At 49.2% G+C, this 18,862-nt stretch overlaps 1 protein-coding gene across 4 annotated transcripts in view; it reads right to left on the bottom strand.

Moving 5' to 3' along the window:
* LOC135804822 (uncharacterized) overlaps positions 1 to 18,862 on the bottom strand; it is a 48,221-nt gene that overhangs the window by 9,866 nt on the left and 19,493 nt on the right. For all 4 annotated transcript variants that reach the window (XM_065318780.1, XM_065318781.1, XM_065318779.1 and 1 more), the window contains exons 2-3: positions 16,365 to 17,674; positions 813 to 1,158 (exon numbers count right to left, since the gene is read on the bottom strand). In XM_065318780.1, the coding sequence (XP_065174852.1) occupies positions 813 to 1,158; positions 16,365 to 17,674 (1,656 nt within the window). The remainder of the gene's footprint in view (positions 1 to 812; positions 1,159 to 16,364; positions 17,675 to 18,862) is intronic.

The following is an 18,862-nucleotide window of genomic DNA, read 5'->3' as shown; positions in this document are numbered from 1 at the left end:
AGCGTAAAGCAGTCGTGGCCAGAAGTTCGCAGCAGTGACTGTTTCTAAGCCAGTGGCGTCGAGCGTCAATCGGGCGGAGACTTTCCCGTCTTCCGTGGTGTGCACGCTGCACTCATGGACCTTGACAGATTTGGCCACGGCCACAGATCGCTGCTGAGTGAACTCTGTCACTCGCTCCTCTGTGCAATCCGCGTGCAGATTTCCCACATACACGAATGCCTTCCTTGTTTGGTGGGGTTCTTACGCGTTTGAAAGCGCTACGGTGTTCTTCTGCCGCTGCACCAGTGCACTTGGTGACCTGGTCTCTTCGCGTACGGGCACGGCTACGAGATCCCTTCCGCCTCGTCGTACTCTGGGGCTGTTGTTCAGCCAGAGGAGAGGTAACACTTGCCGTTGCAATGGCAGACTCCTTCATGGCGACAACCTCCTCTTTCAGTCCTGTTATCTGCATGACCAGTTCTTCAATCCGGTTTTTGAGACGGACTTCCCGGTTTGCAGATTCCGACACAAGTGCTGACAGCGTCTTGACAATTTCAAAGACGGACGATTCGATTTCAGGGATGGAGCTCAAAAGTTTTATTTCCGATTCCGTCAGGCTGCGAGTGGCAGTTCTGGCCGGCATAGCTACCTGTGTCTACCTAGTAGCACTGCCTAGACTATCTACTACTTACCACTCTTCTCTTCTACCCTGTAACTACCTCCAGACCGGCCTGGTGCCGGCTGGGCTGATAAATCGCACGAAAAACTACGGAGCTCGAAAAAGTCGAACCGTACTCACATACACAGTATAAATCTCTGGACATATTGCTTACCTCGTCAATGGCATGCACTGGGCTAACACGTTCGCAATAATCCATGGTAGCGGATGGCACCACTGACAATCGCGGTCGGGGAGCTGCTGGTGGTGATGGAATTGACAACGGCATGGCGATTGGTGCTCGGCGCGCCTGTGACGGTGGAGACACAGCTTCCACTTTAGAATACATATGACTGTGATCGTCTTCACTCTCATAGTTAATGGCTTGCAGTGGCGGTGGTGTGCTGATTCGCTCTGGCAGATGATGTCTTGTTGGTGTGGATGCTGAAAGAGCGAACGGAAGTTGCTGGTAAGCCGCCCGTAATGCTGGATATGGATGCGTCCTAATGCGCACCTCAGCACTGGAGGAGAACACAAATGTTACAGGACACAGATCATTGTCCTAGTCAGGTCATTTTTTATCAACACAATGTGAAGATCCCCTATAGGGTGTGTATGTAGCTGCAATTGGACTGTTACATAAAATGATCATCAGGCAACATTCATGATGTGCCAGAAAGTTCTGCCTCCAAGTACAGTCAGTATCGCCTATAGCGTTGGTGTTTGATTTTGAGCATTTTGAGTAAGCTGTTGCAGCAAGCTGTTGCAGTAAGCGGTTGCAGTAAGCTGTTGCAGTAAGCTGTTGCAGTAAGCTGTTGCAGTAAGCGGTTGCAGTGAGCCGTTGTAGTGAGCTGTTGCAGTGAGCTGTTGCAGTGAGCTGTTGCAGTGAGCTGTTGCAGTGAGCTGTTGCAGTAAGCTGTTGCAGTGAGCTGTTGCAGTAAGCTGTTGCAGTAAGCGGTTGCAGTGAGCCGTTGCGATGAGCTGTTGCAGTGTTCAGTGTCTGCTCCAGCGCCGGGTGAGCCGGGTAATCCACCCGGTTGGGCGGCGCTTGGACCCGGTTGAAAATATAGTACCGGGTCACCTGCGACCCGGTTGGTACTTTACACTTTCGAACTAATTACTTTGAAAGGACTGACTACATGGCTTGTACTTCGAGTATGTGTCAGATACTTCTTCTTCTTTCGTAATTTTCTAATTCCTGTCCTCTCTTTTCTAAACGCGGCTTATCATTGGGCCTAGTTCCCGTTTATTGTCCGAATTGAACCTTTATATCATTGGGCCTAGTTCCCGTTTATTGTCCGAATTAAAATAAACCAACCAACCAGTTAAGACCCCCAAACAACATGAAAATATGCAGAATTTTGAAATTTCCAATCGGCTCTCAAAGGGTTAAAGCATGCGACTCGGCTGGTGAGACAGCGCCAGGTACATGTGTACCCGGCTCCGACCCGGTTGAAATGGTTGCGCCAGGTACACGTGTACCCGGCTGTCCTACAATCCTAGAGCAGACACTGAGTTTTGTAGCAGCTGTTGGCTTGCAGTGGTGTGTCGTGAAGCGATCGCGAATGCGGTCATCGCGAGCGTCCTTGAAGTCGCCGTTGTCCGCGCCGCCGTAGAGACGACGCAGAAGTGACTCGTCCACGGTCTCGGATGGCAACTGTGTGTCGCGTTCGAACATCGTTCGTCCGTGGCCGACATTGGACACGGCCGAGAGTTTCGTCTCCACTTCCTGAGATTTATCGCGATCGCCGGCGTTGTCGAACGCGAGCCATCCTAGATCCTGAAGTTGCAGACCAGGTTTGTTGCGGATCAATGTTATTTTTTTATCACTGATCCTGTTCACTGCGCCATGTAGCGGTAGCTACTTAGAGTAGTTTCGCCTGACTGTTTATTGCAAAAGGGGGAACATTCTCGGACACGGAAAAGCACAACTAACCGTAAGGAGAGCAGAAACGAAGAGTGATTCCAATCAGGAATCACTGTGTAAAGAAGACAGAGAGCGGAATGGACGGCGGTGCTGCGTGCACACAGCAGCGACCGGAAGCAGTGTGCCCAGTACGGGATGCCATGTATAGATGGAGCCCGAGGGCAGTGCACTCAGACATGAATACGCACGCGCACCCGAGTACTGCATTCAGTGCGGGGACTGTGCCATAGAAGGGGAAGGGTTAGTGATGCGCAGCCAGCAAGTGCAGCGGTACATGAATGCATGAGTCAATGGTACAGCAGGCAGGCTGCGGTTCTTATACAAGTACACACGTTAGATCAATGCGTGTAGGGAGTAGGAAGGAGAAACCAGGAGACAGACAATGATATGCCTAGGGATAGAGTTCTGTCATGATGCTACTTATTACACTACATCTCCCCTAACGGAAAGAGTTGCAGGCCCAGACAATGCTATGCCCAGGGATAGAGTTCTGTCATGATGTTGCTTATTACACCACACATTTTATCACTAAAAGCGATATATTATTATGACCGATACTGCATGCAATGTATGCGAATGGGGTGTCAAACGACTCAGCGCGCCGTGCACATACCCACTACATACATGTACAATGTCATGTAGCTGGCTGTAGCTCCTGACACACAAAATCAGCATTTCCTCATGATGGAGGCATATTCTGGCAACTTGTACGAGCAAAACTCACCAAACAACACTCACTGGACAAGTTCTTCACGAAGAAGTAACACCCTGTTCTCCTCTGACATCGCTTGATTTTGCATCAATCACTATAACCGAATTAAAAATAATGTACAAATAATCTACATGGAGATAATATTAATAATTTTAATAACGCTATGAATAGGATGAAGGCCACAGACATCACGCAACTACGTTACTTGTTTGACATGTATTACTGTGTATTTTATAACAAAAATATGGTTGAAAACCCAGACTTCGATTTTCTCGTTCCTATCATCAGTGGGAAAAAATACGGAACTAAGGATACAACCAAAGAAACTGAAGTTAAGTACTGGAAATAGAAAGGTGTTAGAAATAACATCAAGATACAAGTGCAATAAAACCACTAGAGGAAACGCAAAAAGGTAACAAGAATAAGTTACGTAACCAAAGGCGAGAAGGCACTGAACGAAGTGTCAACCTACGAATACAACTTCAGTGCAACAACGTGCTCTTTCTGCTTACACAAAACAGGCTTATGAATACGGATACAAACTGCCTCAAGGACTTTCAACTGTTGGACATAACGCGCACGACACAGTACAGAGAAATGAGAGTCATCATACACACATCGTTTCCTCTAGTGGTTTTATTGCACTTGTATCTTGATGTTATCTCTAACACCTTTCTATTTCCAGTACTTAAAACTTCAGTTGCTTTGGTTGTATCCTTAGTTCCGTATTTTTTCCCACTGATAAGAACGAGAAAATCGATTCTGGGTTTTCAATCATATTTTTGTTATAAAATACACAGTAATACATGTCAAACAAGTAACGTAGTTGCGTGATGTCTGCGGCCTTCATCCTATTCATAGCTTTATCAAAAATAATGTGATAAAGGTCTTTTTGAAATATGAACTTGATCACTATAGGCGATATATTACTATAGACGATTATTACTATACGCGATAACTGTGTATACTTAGTTATGGCAAATGAAAATGAATTTGAGAAATTGATCACTATGTCCGGTATATTACTATAGCCGCCAACCTTATAGGCGATACACGGCTGTTTCAGCCAGCGATTTTTGGCCATCTAACATGGCGGGGGGTCCCCGCTGATTTTTGCAAAAATCAAAGATTAGTCATTTTTACGTTGAGATTAAGGTGAGTTGCTATCATTCTTCCGCGATTTACTGCCGATAGCCCCACATTTTTGATACTAAATCTGCGGGGGTGGAAAGCTGACGCGTCAAGCAAAATTTTGGTACCAAACGTTCCTTGATCGGTGGAAGGAGAAGGAAGTTGCTTTCTGTTTTGGCGCAGTGGAATTATAGACTGAAATTGCTGTCAGTATATTGTTAGCTACCTTCATCACGCTCGTGGTAAGTTTTCTGGAGTTATTCAGTCACCACTCGAGGTTTTCCTCGCATCCTCGGGTAGTTGTCCTGTATATTTTCGCAAGTTCTTTAGAATACGATGGTGAACTCAAAAATACGATGGGCCTTTACTTTTCTCTGTTTCCAGTGGGAGATATACACATCTGCGACGCAGCGCACGACATGGAGCACCATGCAGCGCATTTGCAGCATCTATGCCGTGTTGGAGGCGCAAAATTTACTGCGTGCTCCCAACAGACGAGATATCCAGTGTCTGACTACAGCGAAACGATGAAAAATGTATTCAGTATTGATGTTTGTAATGACGACCCTACCATTCACCCAACATATATCTGTGCTCTTTGCCAAAGAGTGCTGAAGAGATCACAGAGCACAGAAAAGTTCAATCCCAGTGGTGGTGGTTGTGGACAAGGGGTAACATTTAGTTGGAAAAGACATGAACCTGTGAATTGCCGAGTCTGCACCAAGTTTCAAGAAAAATCGAAGGGTGGCCGACCAAGCAAGCGGAGCAGCAAAAATGACATCAAGAAGTAGCAGTGCAGGTGCATCTAGCAATGGCATGGACATACCTGAAAGTGACGTGCATGACATATCTGCACCTGATGACGAAGCAGAGTGCGATTTGACTATGTCAAGATTTGCCGACAGCAGTGCAGCAGCCACAGTACAATGCAAGATCTGCCGCAGCATGCCGAGCAATGGTGTTCAGTCACCATGCTGTTCTAGCGTATTTTGCACGAAATGCATATGCCAAGCATTAACCAACGGTGCGCAGTGTCCAGCCTGCCAACATACACTGCGTGCTTCAGAACTGGCAAAGCCAAGCGACCTGTTCTGTCAACTGCTTGCGAACTGGTCCGTCCACTGTGACTTCCATGAACCAGCTCTTCGTGGATGCCCAGCAGTTGTTACGCTAGAAAACCTGAAAGGTCATGTGTCAAAGTGTACATTTAATCCTGCCAATGAATCCAACCCAATATGAGCTATCAGCAAATCCACAGTCGTTGCTGACATACTCACTGCTCCCCCCCCAGCAAATTGAAAGGCTCTGTGGCCGATAATTTAACTGGCCGCCTTGTGACAGCCAAAGTACAAGATGGTACATTGCAAGAGAAAGCAGGTAGCCAGGGCAGGCCACAGACGTTCACACGCACAACTGTGTGTGAAAAATCGTCTGTCGATGCCAGTGCAAGGACTGTGCGGCGCAGATCTCTTGCGCTGGAGCAAGCCGAGATGACAGCGTCAGGTGGCCAGGAGGCTGCTCGAGTGCAGGAAGTGGCTCGCTTGAAGTGTCTCAGCAGCGCAGAAGAAGAGGAGCTGCTGAAAGAGGCTGGCTTGAAACCAACAGCCCCAGGCGAGGGCTCACTGCTAGCACTGAAAGCCGATCTTCAGCTCCCGTGGAACAGAGTCCGAAAGCTGAAGCTTTGGTTGCGTGGCTTTGGGCTGCAGATGGAATCTGAGCGCAAAGCCAGATCATATATTGCCAGCCAAGTACCACAATACATGCACAAGAGCATACCCATGGCATCAAAAAGTGGCACCATGGAGATGGTACCCATCGTGTACTTTCCAAGCCTCATCGACATCATCACGGTGTACCTTGATTGGTATGATAAGCATGGACAGCTTACCGGTACCAACAAATGTATCCCCCGAGAATGAAGTGTGGATCAAACTCGGTGGTGATCACGGCGGAGGATCTTTCAAGTTCGTCCTTCAGATCGCAAATGTGCAGCGGCCGAATTCACTCCTCAACACTATCCCGATTTGCATCTTTGAGGCACAAGACACGCCATCGAACCTTGAAACCGCGCTAGGAGTCTATCGTGACGAGGTCAGAGATCTGCAAACAACAGCAACATGGAAGAACAAGTCGTTCAAGTTGTTTTTCTTTGGCGACTACGAATACCAAACGAAAGCATATGGTTTGTTGGGGTCCAGTGGCACCCGACCATGCTTACACTGTCTATGTCAGAAGAAGAATATGGACATTTCACCAGCCCTAAACCCAGATGCCGATTCTATCAGCAGAACACTAGAAACTCTGTATGACGATTTCACTGGATTCACGAACAGTGGCTCAAATCTAAAGAATGCAAAGAACTACAACAACAGCATACGTCCAGTGATCTTACCTATTCCCGTGGAGAATGTTGTAATCCCGGCTCTTCATCTGGATCTGGGTATTTTCCCATCGATGCTGACTGCTTTTCAGGCTGAGCTCAAAGCCCTCAACATTGAGCTTGCCAGTAGAACAGCTACTGCAGACACCGCCGTTCCTGCCGCCGTTGCTACTACAGCAGACACCGCCGCTGCCACTGCCGTCCCTGCAGCCACTGTCGTCCCTGCAGCCGTTCCTGCTGCCACTGCTGTCCCTGCAGCCGTTACTGCAGCCACTGCCGTCCCTGCAGCCGTTCCTGCTGCCACTGCCGTTCCTGCAGCCACTGCCGTCCCTGCAGCCGTTCCTGCAGCCACTGTCGTCCCTGCAGCCGTTCCTGCTGTCACTGCCGTCCCTGCAGCCGTTCCTGCTGCCACTGCCGTCCCTGCAGCCGTTCCTGCTGCCACTGCCGTCCCTGCAGCCGTTCCTGCTGCCACTGCCGTCCTTGCAGTCGTTCCCGCTGTCACTGCCGTCCCTGCTGCCACTGCCGTCCCTGCAGTCGTTCCTGCAGCCACTGTCGTCCCTGCAGCCACTGCCGTCCCTGCAGCCGTTCCTGCAGCCACTGCCGTCCCTGCAGCCGTTCCTGCTGTCACTGCCGTCCCTGCAGCCGTTCCTGCAGCCGTTCCTGCTGCTACTGTCGTCCCTGCAGTCGTTCCTGCTGCCGTCCCTGCAGTCGTTCCTGCTGCCGTCCCTGCAGCTGTTCCTGCTGCCACTGCTGTCTCTGCAGCAGTTCCTGCTGCCACTGCCATCCATGCAGCCACTGCCGTCCCAGCAGGCGTTCCTGCTGCCACTGTCATCCCTGCAGCCATTGCTGCTACAGCAGTAGCTGGTGATGCTGGCAGCTTTCAAAAGCTTTCGTCACTGCATGCGGAAGCCAGCAAAACGGACGAGGAGATTTCTGCAGTTACCCAACAACTACATTTAGTGCAGCAGCAACTCCAGTACATTGTTCTCTTTTCTCAGCTTGACATACCTGCTGCCACAGCGGAGAGCGTGACACAACACCTACAAGACCAGTGGAAGAATGGTGATGCACGCCGTACTGCATTGCTTGCGCGTAGACAGTCACTCACCGACCAAATGGCCGCAATAAAACAGAACAAAAAGTTTGAGGGGCCATGTTTGGCAAGCATCGAGCCAGTTTTCCAGCGCAATGGAATCGATAGGCAAGCATACCATGGAGGTGCTTTTGTGGGCAACCATGTGCACATAGCTCTTCAGCCAGCAGTGACAACTGAAATAACCTCAGCACATTTATCTGCTGTAGCTTCTCGTGCGCCACTGCTGCTCCCAGAGGCAAATCGAATTCATGAGGATTACCAGCGCCTGATGTCCCTGTACGGTGAGTGCACTGCCCTCTTCAGCCACTGCAGGCCTATGGACGAGGCCACCATATCCAAGCTAGAAGGCTTGGTGGAGACATTTATGGCTGCATGCCGAGATATCGTCGTCAGCAAGAAGCTCGGCCACATCACGCCGAAATTGCACATGTTGGAGGTGCATGTCGTGCTGTCTATCCGGCGGCGAGGCGTTGGTCTTGGTCTCCTCGCAGAGCCAGGGAGTGAGAGCATTCACGCCCGCTTCAACGAGCTGAGGAGACACCACGAGGCCATCCGCAATCCCTTGGAGCGCCTCAAGTCTGTTGCACAGGCGCATTTGATTGCAACTCTCCCACAACACGAGTCGCTCCGTCCAGTCAGCAGGAAGAGAAGCTACCAACTATATCCAAGGTCTGTGAACGCATCTTCTATGAATCTCTCTACCACCATGTCACCCCTGCCCTCTCTCCTCTGCACAATCCGGCTTCTGTCGTGGCGACTCAACTACTTTGCAATTGACACGCTTAATCCAGAATATTTACGGACATCGTAACCTGAAGAAGCATGTAGGTCTTGTCTTTTTTGATCTGTCAAAAGCGTTTGATACAGTCTGGCATCGAGGCCTACTTGCAAAGCTTGAGTACATTTTTCTAGTACATGGTACAGCTCTGCAGTGGCTGTCGTCATATTTGTCGTCCCGTCATCAAACTGTCCGTGTCTCTGCTTCCTTGTCCGATCCTTTACCTGTAGTGTCTGGTGTTCCACAGGGGTCCATACTGGGTCCACTCCTTTTTCTAACTTACCGTATTTTCCGGGGTATAAGCCGCACCGGGGTATAAGCCGCACCCCCCTTTTTGAGGCAAAATATTGACTAAAAGTTGATATTCGGAGTGTAAGCCGCACCCACAAACCAAGATTTTTCACACTCATTGACAAATGGCCTTTCTACAAATTTATTATGGTTATTGAGCTAAATACCATGTTAGATCAGATTATGAAGTGTTAGTGCACCACAGGTTGCTGCAGATGTTGGTGTATTGCTGTGTTGACTACAGATCACTCCATGTCATCTGCACTATCTTCAGTCTCGCTGCAAGTGACTTTGATCAGCAACACAGGCGCGAAGCTGAGTCGAATGACATGTCACATGACGTCAGCATGCATACTGATGTATGCTAAGCATTCATTCGCGCAAGCATATTCGGTGTATAAGCCGCAGGGGCGATTTTGGTCCGATTTTTAGCGAAAAAAAGTGCGGCTTATACCCCGGAAAATACGGTATGTGAACGATCTGCCCTCTCTAGTTCCAGACGTCAGCCTTTTTGCTGATGACACTGCACTGTTGTGCTCTGACAGCTCGCCGTCCAACCTCGTTACCTCCATGCAGACCGGCATTAACTCCACCATAGCATGGATGGAAGCTTGGAAGCTGAGGCCCAACATCGCGAAGACCGAAGCAATGTTCATCAGCCCATCGCCGCCTACTCAGCCGTTGCACTTTCCAGGAGCCAATGCTAACGTTAAAATTGTTCATGAACACAAACACCTTGGTGTTATATTCGACAGCCATATGTCCTGGTCCCCACAGGTCCAGTCAGTATGCAAGCGAGCTAGCTCCTCCCTTGGCATGTTGCAACCTCACTGCCACCATTTAAATGACCATTGCCGAAAATTGTTCTTTACGTCGTATATTCTACCTATATTTGATTACTGTGACACAGCGTGGTGCGGTCTGTCTCAGGCCCTTGTTCAAACTCTGGAAATACACCAGCGTCTGCTTCTAAAAATCCTGTTTCGCAAAAATCAAACATTCTCCTCCCAACGTCTCTACAGTTTAGCTTCAGTATCTCCCCTCTTAGAGCGACACCAGCAACATCTTTGCATCCTTGTACACATGATCTTATTAGACCTGGCTCCAAAACACTTTGCTAAGTATAACTGGTTTGTGTCCACCAGATCAACACGTCATTCCTTCTCATTACCCCGTGCCAATACCTCCCTGTTTCTGAAATCTCCTATCTTCTCTGCGTACACTCTCTGGTCTTCCCTCCCAACTTATCTTAAAGCATGCACAGACATTAAGGAGTTCAAGCTCCAGCTTCTTCGTCCTAAATAATCTCACCATTTTCGTCATGCCTCCCCTTGCAGTACTCTCTTTGTTTCTCTCCTTATTATTCAGTTTGCCGTGGTTGGCTACCACCCGACTTCTCATATATATTGGCAGTCTTCTGACGAGCCAGGAGATGTTGAATTAATGGTGTACTAGCTGTGCTAGTACTTGTTAGCAACAATCCGAACTAGCGCACACACTGCACTGCATTGCTTTGTACTGCATTCAAGACTGACGTCATGCGCTTTGTTTTGCTGCGTAATCACAAATGGCACCAGCCCATTTTGCGGAAAAGAAAAACAAATCTTGCTTGCCCTGTTGTGCTCTTCCAGACAACGGATCGTGCTTCAGCAGTGTTTCTTTTCCTTTCGTAGCTTTGCTGCCAGCCCGAGTGTCACCTCGACACTGTATTTCTCCAGTATGGCTGACCTTACTGTCGACACTGTCAAGGCAATGCCTTGCCAAGCCCTCCGCGGCGAGCCTTCTCAGCGCGGCTTGAATCCGAAAGGAAACTGAGTAAAAGTATTTACAGCACCGTTTGCTGGCACAACTAGCCCTTGGTAGCTCCGGCCAGGAGAACCAGCAACATGACAGTGCGGACACGGCTCGCGAGCCCAGAAGCCCGACGTGCACCAATGCCTCCTCCGCCAGCTCAGGTGACGCGGGCTCAACGGATCTCTGCGCTCCCGTACGGGACGAGGTGTAGTCGGCTTGGTCGGCCGCCATTTTATTATTATCGGAGAGCATTGTGCCGCTCCTCACCCAAGGCCAAGGCAATGCGGCAGCTGCCGCCACCACGCCAGGTCAAGCTCCTGTAACCCACCCGACCAGCCACCTGCACCAGCTGTGCCCAAGGCTGTGCAAGAACGTATCTTGCGAGGGGAGTTCGTAGATTTTTCAAGTTTGTTGCCTGACATTCTTGCACACTTCCGGCCCAACATTCCGGCTGGTGCACAGCCCGAATAACAATAGCCAGCTAAATATCGTTGAGTCGGATGACGCGAAGCAGGTGCGTCGCAAGGTTCACGATAAATATACATGTAGCTACCCGGCTCGAGGCATGGATCACATACATGTCTGTTATCGCGGCTGCTGCCCTACACCGCACTGCTGAACTGCTGAACTGATTGCGTACCAGCAGTTGATCCCGACTGCTAACCGCCAGTTCTTCCCAAGCGCGTGGCTAGAGTACGACCGCCAGCTGCGGATGCTCGTGGCCCAGTATCCAGGCACGAAGAGGTTGGACACCATCGACGTGAACCTATGGCAGATAGCTGTCACAGGCCATGCACACCCAAAATGCGCTCAATGTAAGACGTTCCATCCAGGGGCGGTTTGTGTCCTTTTCGTCTCCAAGCCAGCAGCATTTACCTCCAGTGGTCGCAACCATACTAGCGACGGCCAAGAAATCTGCCGCAACTTCAATGGAGGTCGCTGTTCTTCATCGTCGTGCCGCTTCTCCCACACCTGCAGCCAGTGTGGCAAGGACCACCCATGCATCATGTGCAGCCAGCAGCAGCGCGGAGCCAATCGGCCACCCCGCCGCTCCTAGCAGAATGGCTACTGAATCGCTTGACTCGGTATGTAGCTTCTTTCCTATACACTCTGCAGACACCACACCGCTAGCTGACCACTTTGCCCGCCTGTTACGTAACCACTCAGATCAATCATGTGTTGCGTATGTTCTCCATGGCCTGCGCCGTGGCTTTACTATTGGATCTGCCGGCCAACACGACATTTCGGTTTTCTCTAATAATCTACCCTTGGCTTTCACTCACTCGGCATTTATATCCGAGCAATTAGCTGCTTCCTGCGCCCGCAGCGAGACCACAGGCCCATTTCCGTCACCTCCATTTCAGTTCATGCGCCACTCTGGTATTGGTGCCATCCCCAAAAAGAACGGCAAGCTGCGAATGATCCACCATCTGTCTAGTCCGGAAGGCACCGGCGCGAACGACAGCATTCCTGCCGAGCCGCTCTCTCTGCACTACGCGAGCATTGACAACGCGATCAACATCATCAGGTCATGCCCACAGCCTGTGTATTTGTCCAAGCTCGATGTACGCAGTGCATTTCGGCAGATCCCAGTCCGCCGTCAGGACCTCGCTGGGAAGGCTCCTACTACTACGAGCGCTTTCTACCTTGCGGCCTCCGCTCCAGCCCAGCCGTCTTTGACTCAGTAGCCACAGCAGTCAACTGGATCATGCAGCACGAGTTTGCTATAGATCACCAGCTTCATTACCTCGATGACTTTCTCGACATCTCCACTGGTTTGGCTGCAGCCAACCAGCAACTCACCATCCCCCTCCGGGCATTCACGTATCTCGGCACTCCTCTTTGCTCCATCCCAGCTCGAAGGGCCACCACCATCATTGACCTTCCTTGGTATTGTCCTAGACTGCGAGCGCCACGAAGCTCGGCTACCAGAGGACAAGCTGTCCGAGATCCGTGCGCCACTCATGGCTACTATCAGCGAGCGCAGCATCGGCCAGCGTCAACTCGAGTCCCTCCTGGGGAAGCTCACTTTTGCTGCCCGAGTCATCGTTCCTGGACACACATTCATGCGTGAACTATGATCAGCGTGCCCTGAACTGTATCTGTGTATGCGAGTGCGGTGCATAAAGCCCACCTTGAGAATGGGTTTGCCGGCCCCTTAGTAGATGCGTGGCTTCTGAAGAGGGTGTTGAAGGGCATCCAGCGATGCCATGGTACGGCTGTACTCACCCCTCGCCTTCCTATAACTATGCCAATCCTACGACACCTGACGGATGCACGCCGGAAAGGTAGTATCCTGAATGGCCATGACAAGCTGCTCTACCAAGCCGCCATGCTGCTTCTTTGGATTTCTTCGGTGTGCTGAATTTACTAATGGCATCACACGGGGCTGTACTAGCTCTCCTGGTGACGGACGCCTGCAACTCTTCCTGCTTTCATCCAAGACGGACCCATTCGGTAAAGGCGTTACTAGTGACATTGGCCCGTCTGTACCGCCGTACTGCCCGATCCGTGCCATTGTTAGCTACCCATTTGTCACTCGTCGCGAGGGACCGGAGCAACTCTTGTTCGTACTCTCGAACAGACAGCAGCTGACCAGGCAGTCATTCACAGTAACAGTATGGTCTCTTGTCGCTGCGGCCGGTGTACCATCCCAGTCGAACTACTCCGGGCATTCGGTCCACATTGGTGCAGCCACCACCGCTGCTATGGCTAGTGCCCCCGACTCCTTCTTCCGAGTGGCAGGTCAGTGGAAAGAGCGATGCGTGTCTATGCTACATCCGGACTACAACAAGCGGTAAGCGCCAGCTATCGTCCTGGCTTGCTGCCGTGCCATGGATGACATGATCCCCAACTCGGGTGAGTAATAAGCTACTGAACTCTAGCTGCACAATGCTTGCCTGTGCTGACATTAATTGACCCCTGCTGTGCGTCAATAGTGCTTAGCTAACGGAGTGCTGGTTTCATGGGTCCACTCTCACAACTGGTGTTATCTAGCTATTTGCTGCGGCTCTGCCTTGCGCTATATTACATCCATTTAGCATTGCAGCTCTACGTTGAGCTAACAGCAGCTCTACTTTGAGCTAACAGCAGCTCTACTTTGAGCTAACAGCAGCTCTACTTTGAGCTAACCGCAGCTCTACTTTGAGCTAACAGCAGCTCTACTTTGAGCTAACAGCAGCTCTACTTTGAGCTAACCGCAGCTCTACTTTGAGCTAACAGCAGCTCTACTTTGAGCTAACAGCAGCTCTACTTTGAGCTAACAGCAGCTCTACTTTGAGCTAACAGCAGCTCTACCTTGAGCTAACAGCAGCTCTACTTTGAGCTAACAGCAGCTCTACTTTGAGCTAACAGCAGCTCTACTTTGAGCTAATCGCAGCTCTACTTTGAGCTAACAGCAGCTCTACTTTGAGCTAACCGCAGCTCTACTTTGAGCTAACCGCAGCTCTACTTTGAGCTAACAGCAGCTCTACTTTGAGCTAACAGCAGCTCTGCTCTGAGCTAACAGCAGCTCTGCTCTGAGCTAACAGCAGCTCTGCTCTGAGCTAACACCAGCTCTACTTTGAGCTTCAAACCAGTTGTTTCGAAACCAGCACTCCTCAATCCAAAGATGCCTCTTTGTTGACTTGTTTGTGTGAGGGATGGGGCTAATGGTGTACTAGCTGTGCTAGTACTTGTTAGCAACAATCCGAACTAGCGCACACACTGCACTGCATTGCTTTGTACTGCATTCAAGACTGACGTCATGCGCTTTGTTTTGCTGCGTAATCACAAATGGCACCAGCCCATTTTGCGGAAAAGAAAAACAAATCTTGCTTGCCCTGTTGTGCTCTTCCAGACAACGGATCGTGCTTCAGCAGTGTTTCTTTTCCCACCATCCCTCCCTATCCAACTTATTCACACCATCATAATTATCATACCCACTAATCGGGTCCACTCTCACAACTGGTGTTATCTAGCTATTTGCTGCGGCTCTGCCTTGCGCTATATTACATCCATTTAGCATTGCAGCTCTACGTTGAGCTAACAGCAGCTCTACTTTGAGCTAACAGCAGCTCTACTTTGAGCTAACAGCAGCTCTACTTTGAGCTAACCGCAGCTCTACTTTGAGCTAACAGCAGCTCTACTTTGAGCTAACAGCAGCTCTACTTTGAGCTAACCGCAGCTCTACTTTGAGCTAACAGCAGCTCTACTTTGAGCTAACAGCAGCTCTACTTTGAGCTAACAGCAGCTCTACTTTGAGCTAACAGCAGCTCTACCTTGAGCTAACAGCAGCTCTACTTTGAGCTAACAGCAGCTCTACTTTGAGCTAACAGCAGCTCTACTTTGAGCTAATCGCAGCTCTACTTTGAGCTAACAGCAGCTCTACTTTGAGCTAACCGCAGCTCTACTTTGAGCTAACCGCAGCTCTACTTTGAGCTAACAGCAGCTCTACTTTGAGCTAACAGCAGCTCTGCTCTGAGCTAACAGCAGCTCTGCTCTGAGCTAACAGCAGCTCTGCTCTGAGCTAACACCAGCTCTACTTTGAGCTTCAAACCAGTTGTTTCGAAACCAGCACTCCTCAATCCAAAGATGCCTCTTTGTTGACTTGTTTGTGTGAGGGATGGGGCTAATAATAATAATAATAATAATAATAAGAGGAAATCCTCGCAGTAAAGTAAATGTTCCCCTGCATCTTGTTTGCTGGCCTATCTGAAATTCTCGGCCTTCCATCTCGTTTGAGCTCTTTCTCTCCTCTCAAAATAATGTTTTCCTTTGTTCTCATCTCAATCTCTTTCCTCACCATAATAATATTTTCGAGGCGATCGAGGACGCGTCTGCTGATCTGACGCGCGTGCATGTCAGCAAGTACAAAAATTCGGTTCGTCATGGTTTTGATGTGAAAATGTAATAATTCGCTTCGCATTATAAAATACCGATGGGATTTGTCAAAAACGGCGCAAAAGCCGCCATATTGTTAGATGGCCAAGTGGGAACAGCCGTGTAGTTGCGTGATGTCTGCGGCCTTCATCCTATTCATAGCTTTATCAAAAATAATGTGATAAAGGTCTTTTTGAAATATGAACTTGATCACTATAGGCGATATATTACTATAGACGATTATTACTATACGCGATAACTGTATACTTAGTTATGGCAAATGAAAATGAATTTGAGAAATTGATCACTATGTCCGGTATTTTACTATAGCCGCCAACCTTATAGGCGATACGGACTGTATTGTGCAGTGGGTGAGTAGTGCTCAGACTCTCGGTCAAATCAACTATAATGCCTGTTGCTGATTTTTGAGCTACAGTATAGCTCCCGATATGGTCATCACATCCAAGTCCACCTGTTGCTATGACAAACACATGCAAGTCTGGCTATTGCTGTGGCAATCACTAGCAAGTCTAGCTTTTGCTGTGTTTGCAGAATGTCCCATGACAAGACTGACTATAGGTAGGATCACGACACAAGTCCGGCTATAGCTGTGATCATTATGAGAAGTCTGGACATACATGTGGCTCTAATCACATGACAGGTCTAGTTGTAGCTATGACTGCAAAACCTGTCCAACACCAATATTTTAATGAAATCTAAGCCATACACGCATGCACCGGACCAGTATACCATCTTACCTGGAAGGCAGTCGTTTTGTTCTCCCAGCGTTGAGTTGAGGAGGTGACGCTTGTAGGCTTGGGGAGCCATGTTGACTTGTTTGAGATCCATTTCCACCCGTTTGTGTATCTCGCTCCCTTTGCAGCTCCTCCATGGTTGCGGTGAGCTCCGCCAGATTCTTCTTGGCATTATCCAACATTGCTCCGTTAGAGTTAGACTGCTCCTGGACTAGCTTCGTTACTCGATGCTGAGTCCCCAGCGCTGCCTGGCATGAAGCCAATGCCTCATGTAAGACGGAATTTTCATTTCGAAGCTCTCCCAATTGCTTTTCCTTTATCTGCAGAATCTCATTTTTGACATGACAACCAGGACAACTAGGCTGAGTGTGATGACCAGGATGAATACTGGGATGACTGGGATGAATACCGGGATTAGTGTGACGAGTAGGATGACCGGGATGACTTGGATGACTTGGATGACCGGGATTATCTGGATAACCGGGATGACTTGGATGACCGGGATTAGCAGGATGACCGGGATTACTTGGATAACCCCCGGGATTAGCAGGATGACCGGGATTACTTGGATAACCCCCGGGATTAGCAGGATGAGTGCGATGAGTATGGTGCAATGGATGAACAGGATGCCCGGAACTGGGGTGAGTGGAATGACGAGGGTGGTGTAATCTAGCGTCAGATGTTCGCGTATCACTTTCATTGTCAGTGCTACTACTGCTACTGCTGCCGCTTGTATTACTGCCACTGCTACTACTGCTGCTGCTGCTGCTGCCGCTGTTACTGCTACTATCCGCACTGCCGCTACTTGTCGTATGCTGTCTGCTGGCAATAAATTCACTCTCTATATTACCGCTATCTAATAATCTTGACGGTTGCGATGATTGTGGTGATGCTGCTGGTTCCAAGACGGGAATGGTTGTATGCTGTCTGCTGGCAATAAATTCACTCTCCATATTACCACTATCTAACAATCTTAACGGTTGCGATGATTGTGGTGATGCTGCTGGTTCCAAGACGGGAACCGCACTACTGTTGGAGAGGTCTTCACTTGATGATGCGCGTTTGCTGGCCGGCAGTCCCTCACTTGGTGATGGTGTGTGCGCAGTCATGGTGGGCTGCTTGTTCATACCACTAGGACCGTTATGATACTGGTTCAGCGGCAATGAGAAAGATTGCACATCGCTTGCGGGAGATTCCACATTGATAATATTTGGCTGGCTTTCGCCATATTCATTTTCTGCCAACCTGCCATCGCTACGTCCATGCATTATTGTGTGTCTCTTCCCAGGTGATTCACCTCTGATTCTCGGTGCCTGACCAATAACAATCACAGCAAGAGAGAAAAGCAGGAAACAAGAACAACAAAATCTAAGACCTAATCATTGTGGCGAAATCTGGCATGTCTGGCTGCATTTTACCAGCTATTCGTGCGTCAGTCAAGTGAAAATTCACAGCGGCAGTAGAAATGCAAGCTCCTACATTAAAACACGTATGTTTACCACCTAAGACAGTAGGCCAAACTGTGCAGTTCCTTACGTTGGGCAATAGATTTGCTGCATTGTCCAGGGTAAGTTGTTGGGGCTTCAAGGACCACTCCTACTACATTCATGTACAGTTGACCGGGTAAGTGATACAGCTCTAGATGGAAGTGTGAAATATGCCACTGGAAATTTTGTGCGAAACGAAGGTATACGTTGTGTATGCATGGCAAAACGAGAGATCAAATTGTAGACACCAAGCGTAAAGAGTCCGCGGGGATATGATGAAGCGTGAAGCAAGATAATTCTACTTCAGAAGAAGAAAAACAAGCCCAGATTAAGGTCTCTCCGGAGCACCACCGTGGCTGCTGTTATTTTTAGTTGAGCGGAGCCCGAGTTTCTCACCCTATGAGTGATAAAACATTGATGGAGCAAATGGTGCTGGCATTCACTACCTGCACGTGCTGATTTGATCTCTCCCCTTACTGCCTGTATGCCTACTAACGTCACAGTGGTTGAAAAAAGTGAGTGAATTATCGTGTCCGTTCCCAAAGTGAACTCACGACGGCCGCTAACACCCGGTGAACCCTAGCGTGGCAGCTGCACGTGACAGGGGCTACATTCACATGGTTATCATACCCTGACTAGATCTAACAGACTTCTAGGTCAAAAGCCGCGGCACACTCGGCCATTCGAAAATAATTTGAAACTGTCCACCTCTCCACACTGCACTCTTGGCCTACATTCACAACACAACCTTCTAGCCATGACTACTATCCAACGCCAATTATCCAACAAGCACACAACAGTGGTTCAACTACGTCTCTTCCCTGCTGTTACTTGTGTGGAAAATATGAATCAGACAGCATAACAGTACGACATAATTGAACTATTGTCGTGTGCCTATTGCATTGCTAGCTGTGTCGCAAAGTTGTGCACTGGAAGTTGTCCGCTGAATGAAGGTTGTGTATTAATAAAGTAAACCTGCTTTGAAGGACCTTTGCTTAAGGCAACCACCTGCCT

This window comes from Sycon ciliatum, chromosome 1, assembly GCF_964019385.1.
Source record: "Sycon ciliatum chromosome 1, ocSycCili1.1, whole genome shotgun sequence".
NCBI lineage: Eukaryota > Metazoa > Porifera > Calcarea > Leucosolenida > Sycettidae > Sycon > Sycon ciliatum.
Note: the sequence above shows the minus strand (reverse complement) of the source record. Positions and strands in the feature narration are given on the sequence as shown.